Consider the following 6,391-nt stretch of genomic DNA (forward strand, 5'->3'; position numbering starts at 1 on the left):
GAAGGATCTGGCAACTTCTGTTTCAGTGTATCTGAAGAAGTGTGCATGCACACGAAAGCTCATACCAAGAACTAACTTAGTTGGTCTTTAAGGTGCTACTGGAAGGAATTTTTTTATTTTGAATATATAAAAAATGACTTTGAAATTAATAACTTGGAATGTGAATGGTTTAAACGAGAAATCTAAGAGAAATAAAGTTGAGAATGTACTGAAGAAAAAAAATCTTGACGTAATTTGTTTACAAGAAACACACGTTGCAAAAAAACAAACACATTTTGAAAAATAAAAGGCTAGGGCAGGAGCCGGCAACCTGCGGCTCCGGAGCCACATGTGGCTCTTTTACACCTTTGGCGTGGCTCCGGGGCGGATACTAGCGAGGGGAGGAGGCGCATTGTGCGCTCCGACACTCCCCACTGTGGCGGGCGCTGTACTGGCTGTGACGTCGCATGGGGGCGGTGCGTGCGTTAGTCACGTACCGTCCCGACGTCACCTTCCCGTCCGCTGTCAGATCAGAGGGCAGCGGCGCGCATGCAGGTCTACGACTGCAAGGAGGAAGATGACGCCCTGTTTTGGACCCCTGGTAGGCCAGCCATGGATAAAGGCAAGAAAAGAAAAATTTCTGAAGAAAACAGAGTGTTTAATGATACATGGACAGAATCATTTGCATTCTCTACTGACAAGACTGGTTTACCAGTATGCTTAATATGTGGTGAGAAATTTGCAAACAACAAAAAGTCGAATATTGCAAGACATTTCCAGAATAAACACACAGCCTTTGCTGAAAAATATCCAGATGGAGATGAGAGATGAAAAGCCGTTGCAGAACTTATGAGGAAGGTTGATAGGAGCAAAAATAATTTCAAGAAGTAGGTGAAGTCTGCAAATTCCACAACATATGCTAGTTTTGTAGCCGCTCAGGAAATAGTCAAGCACGGGAAGCCGTTCACAGATGGAGAGTATATAAAAGAAGCATTCATTAAGATTTCGGAACATCTATACATGGACTTCAAAAACAAGAATGAAATTGTGCAGAAAATCAAAGACATGCCTCTCTCTGCGAAGACTGTTAAAGACAGAACCCTAAAAATGGCAGAAAACATTAGCAAACAGCAAATTCAAGACATTAATTTAGCTGTGGCGTACTCCATCGCCTGTGATGAGTCCAAAGATAAAGGTGATGTTGAACAAATAGCGCTGTTCTGCCGATATGTGAACTCTTTTGGGCCACAGGAAGAACTGATTGAGCTGATACCACTAAAAGACCAAACAAGGGGTGAGGATATATGTAAGACTGTCCTGGACTTTTTAAGTGCTAAAAAAATAAACACCAACCACCTGGTCTCAGTGGCTACTGATGGGGCACCGAGCATGAGAGGAGCACAGAAGGGCTTTGTGGCTCTACTGCAGAAGACGCTGGGTAGAACGCTGCTGTCATTTCATTGCATCCTGCACCAAGAGGCATTGTGTGCTCAAACATTTCCCCCCGAATGCACAAAAGTGATGGATGTGGTCATTCAGATTGTTAATAAGATAATGGCAAAGGGTTTAAACCACTGCCAGTTTCGTTTGCTATTGGATGAGGTGGAAAGCACATATTCTAACCACCTGCTCCACAACAAGGTCCAGTGGCTGTCCAGAGGCGAGGTGCTAAAACGCTTTGTCACATGTTTGGAAGTAAAAACCTTCCTGGTCAGCAAAGAGCTCACCTTTGCTGGGCTGGAACAGCCAGAGTGGCTGGAAAAATTACATTTTATGGTAGACATGACAGCCCATCTAAACACGCTAAATACAACCCTTCAGGGGAAAGGAGGCACAGCCCTGCACATGCTGGAGGAGGTTTTGGCATTCGAGCGCAAGTTGACAGTGTTTGTCAAAGATTTCCAGAGAGGTACACTGTCTCACTTTCCCTCTTTGAGAGAGTTCAAACAAAGTCATGATACGATAAATTTGGAATATTTCAAGTCTGCAATCACCGCAATGCAAAGCTCATTTGGGAAACGATTCTGTGAGTTCAGAGAGGAAAAAACCACATTATCCTTCCCTGTCACTCCCCTGGCGATCGATCCATCCCTATAGAATATGACTGCATTTGCAGGTGTAAGTCAACCTGATCTTGAGCTAGAACTGGCCGATATAGCTGACAAAGATATATGGGTGTCCAAGTTCAAATGCTTGACCGCTATTCTTGAGGATGTTGCCTGTCAGAAGGCCTTTCTGGCTCAGAATCATAAATGGAGTGATATTGAAAACCTTCCCAAACAGGACAAACTTGTATTTGAAACATGGAATGCCATCCCCAACACTTATATAAACATGAAAAAGTATGCATTTGGAGTCCTGTCGATCTTCAGTTCCACATATGTATGTGAGCAGGTCTTCTCCAACATGAACTATATTAAAAACTAACATCGATCACGCCTCACAGATGACAGCTTGCAAGCCTGTGTGAAAATGAAGGTGACGTCTTACAGCCCTCATGTGCAGACACTGAGCACTGAGGTTCAGGAGCAAAAGTCCCATTAACCCTGTAAATTAAATATTTTAATTAGCTATTAATTTGCAAAAATATATTTTACATTGTTAAGTGAAAGTCCTTTTTTTCTTCAGATTGACAGCTGACTGCACGATCCTGTATATATAGCATTAAGGTAAGAAACAATATATGCAGTGTATATTTGTTTTAAATGTCGCAATGGTTTTGCGGCTCCCAGGTTTTTTTTCTTCGGAAACGGGTCCAAGTGGCTCTTTTTGTCTTAAAGGTTGCAGACCCCTGGGCTAGGGGCAGAATTTATTAATTCAGATGTGAATAAGAAAAGAGGAGTAGTGCTTCATGTCAAAGAGAAATGGGAGCCTAAATTAATTTGTAAAGATGAAGAGGGGAGAGTAATAGGGTACAAATTAATTATCAGGGGGGGGGGGAATAATGTGGTTGCCATTTATGCGCCAAACACAAACAAGGCAGAATTTTATAAGAAGTTAGAAGAAAGATTGACAGAAATAGAAGATCAGAAGATACTATTAATAGGAGATTACAATGGTGTGACAACACCAGAATTGGATAGACTAAAAAAAAGAAGAAAGTTAACCAAGGGAAATTGCCAAGGTCCTTTTTTAATCTGGCAGAAAATTTGGATTTAATAGATGTTTGGAGACATAAACACCCAACCACAAAACAATTTACTTTCTTTTTGGAACCACACCAGAGTTGGGGGAGGATAGATCAAATTTGGATTTCAAGGCATCTAACTCCAAGAACATTGAAATGTGAAATACTGCCACAAACATTATCAGACCATAACCCCATAGTTTTGGAGATAAAAAGCAATGTGCAAAGTACATATAGATGGAGGATGAATGAAAACCTCTTTGAGAATTTAGAAGTAATTAAAAAGGCAAGGAGACTCTGAAAGAATATCTTAAATGGAACTTAAATAAAGAAAGAGATTTGGATATTGTTTGGGATGCAAGCAAAGCTGTCATGAGAGGTTATCTGACTCAACAAAATAACTATAGAAGAAAATTGAGAGAAAAGAAAAAAGAAATCCTAGCTCAACTAGAAGAATGTGAGAAGAAAATAACAATTAAACCCAAAGATGAACAAAACAAACAAGTAATTAAACTGTTGCAAACTCAATTTTCGATATTAGTAAATCAAGAAGTGGAATGGAAAATTAAATTAATGAGACAGAAATTTTTTGAATCAGCCAATAAAACAGGAAAACTTTTGGCATGGCAATTACGAAAAAGACAAAAACAAAGTGTGATAAATAAAATAAAAGTAGGAGAACACCAAATAGAAGATCCGAAGGAAATAAAGAAAACCTTTCAGAAATTTTATGAACTATATAAGAAAGAGAACGAAGAGATAAGTAAAATAGGAGAATATTTAGAAGATTACAAAGGGAAACAAATAACAGAGGAAGAAAGAGAACAACTGAATAAACCAATAACAACAGAAGAGATTCAAAGTGCAATAAAAAAGATGAAAATAGGTAAAGCCCCAGGCCCGGACGGACTTTCAGCAAAATATTATAAAATCTTAGAGGACCAACCAACCCCTGTATTGTGTGATGTTATGAATAACATTTTGCAAGGAGGAAATACACCAAGAACATGGAAAGCAGCACACATAACTTTGATGCCTAAACCAGAAGCCGACAGACTAAATATTAAAAATTATAGACCCATCTCATTGTTAAACAATGATTATAAAATTTTCACAGAAATTTTGGCAAACAGATTGAAAAGAAGTTTAAAAGATCTTATACACAAGGATCAAGCTGGGTTTCTCCTGGACAGACAGCTCAAAGACAATGTGAGGCATATTGTAGATATTATAGAATATTTAAAAGTTAAAAACGAAATACCAGCTGTGTTAATATTTATTGATGCAGAAAAAGCGTTTGACAATGTATCATGGCATTTTTTGTTAAAAAGTATGGAGGCAATGGGGATAGAGGGCACATTTATGAAGGCTGTAAGAGCTATATATTCTGACCAAACTGCTAAATTGATTGTAAATAATAATCTGAGAAAGTCATTTGACATCACGAAAGGAACGAGACAGGTATGCCCTCTATCCCCCTTGCTGTTTATAATGGTCTGGAGGTAATAGCAAACAGAATAAGAAAAACACTGGAGATACGTGGAGTCAAAATTGGTATTAAGGAGTTCAAACTGAAGGCCTATGCGGACGATTTGGTATTATCGTTAGAGGAACCTTAAACTAGTGTTGGTAAAGTTTTGGAAGAATTAGAAGAATTTGGTACATTATCAGGCTTCAAATTAAACAAAGTAAAGACTAAAATGATGGTTAAAAATATGGAAAGGAATATGAGAGAGCAATTGGAACAAAAGTACGGAATCAAAGTAGTGAAAAAAGTAAAATATTTAGGGATCTGGGTAACAATGAAAAACATCAATTTAAGTAGTAACAATTACATTGCAACATGGAAAGAGATCAAAAGAGATTTGGATACATGGAATAGATTAAAGCTGTCTTGGACCAGGAGAATAGCAGCAATTAAAATGAACATCCTCCCGAAAATGTTGAATAACATTTTTCAAACGATCCCTGTAATTAGGGGATCTTATCAATTTAAGGACTGGCAAAAAACCCTCTCAAAATTCATTTGGCAAGGGAAGAGACTGAGGATCAAATTCCAGTTATTAACGGACCGGAAGGAAAGAGGTGGATTTTCCGTACCAAATTTAAGACTATACTACGAAGCTTCCTGTTTATGTTGGATTAAGGAATGGATTATTTTAGAGAATACGGATTTACTGGACTTGGAAGGATTCAACAATAGATATGGTTGGCATGCCTATTTGTGGCATAACAAGGGGAAAGTCCATAAAGGTTTCTCGAATCATATTTTCAGAGGTGCCCTACATGAGGTGTGGGGGGAAAACAAAAGCCTTTTAGAAAGAAACACCTCTTGGTGGCTATCTCCGATAGATATTTTAACAACAAAAAAACTGAATATGGAAGGAAAGAGAATAACATATGAAGATATATTAGTAAAAACAGAGAGAGGATGGAAAATTAAAACATATGAAGAATTAAAAGATGGGCTGACAGGGTGGCTACAGTATCACCAGGTAAATGGTTTCTGGAATGAGGATAAAAAACTAGGAATTAGTGATAAAAAATCTAAATATCAAATAGAAATTTTAGAAGGAAAAACAAAACTGTTATCTAAGATGTACAATTTTCTATTAGAATGGGATACTATAGATGAGTTAATAAATGAAGTGATGGTAAAGTGGGCAAATCGATTTTGGTTACAACATAGAGTATGATAAATGGGTAAAGCTGTGGAATAAAGGGATGAAATTCACGGCATGTTCAACTTTAAGGGAAAACCTGGAAAAAATGATGTACCAGTGGTATATTACCCCGGTCAAATTAGCGAAAATGTACAAAACGGGTAACAAAGCTTGTTGGAAATATAAGTGTAAGGATGGGGATCTCTACCACATGTGGTGGGTATGTGATGAAATGAAAAAAATCTGGGAGCTTATATATAATGAATTAAAGAAACTTTTTAGATATACCTTCCCAAAAAAGCCGGAGGCATTTTTATTAGGAATAATAGGTAATGAAATAAAAAAGGAGGATCAGAAGTTATTTCAATATGCAACAGTGGCAGCTAGGGTTCTTGTAGCCCAAAAATGGAAGTCATCAGAGATCCCTACAGTTATGGAATGGCAGGCAAAATTATTTGAATATACGGAATTAGCGAAAATGACATATAAAACCCGACACCAAAAAGGGGCAAAGTTTATAGACGATTGGAGTAAATTTGTAACGTATATAGAATGTAATTGTAGAAGTTTAAGAACTACAGCAGGACTAATATAAATCTTGCGACGTGTACAGAAACGTAAA

General features: G+C 37.8%; 1 protein-coding gene across 1 annotated transcript; it reads left to right on the top strand.

Moving 5' to 3' along the window:
* Positions 1-999: 999 nt before the first annotated feature.
* On the top strand, positions 1,000-4,725 carry LOC308597608 (general transcription factor II-I repeat domain-containing protein 2B-like; the record flags this gene model as incomplete). Its single annotated transcript, XM_081213471.1, has 3 exons — positions 1,000-1,888; positions 2,096-2,361; positions 4,609-4,725. 3 exons carry the CDS (start codon positions 1,000-1,002, stop codon positions 4,723-4,725), a joined length of 1,272 nt encoding a protein of 423 aa, XP_081069597.1.
* Between the last annotated feature and the right edge of the window lie 1,666 nt (positions 4,726-6,391).

This window comes from Podarcis bocagei (genome assembly GCF_964188305.1).
Source record: "Podarcis bocagei genome assembly, chromosome: 1".
NCBI classification, from domain to species: Eukaryota; Metazoa; Chordata; class Lepidosauria; order Squamata; family Lacertidae; genus Podarcis; species Podarcis bocagei.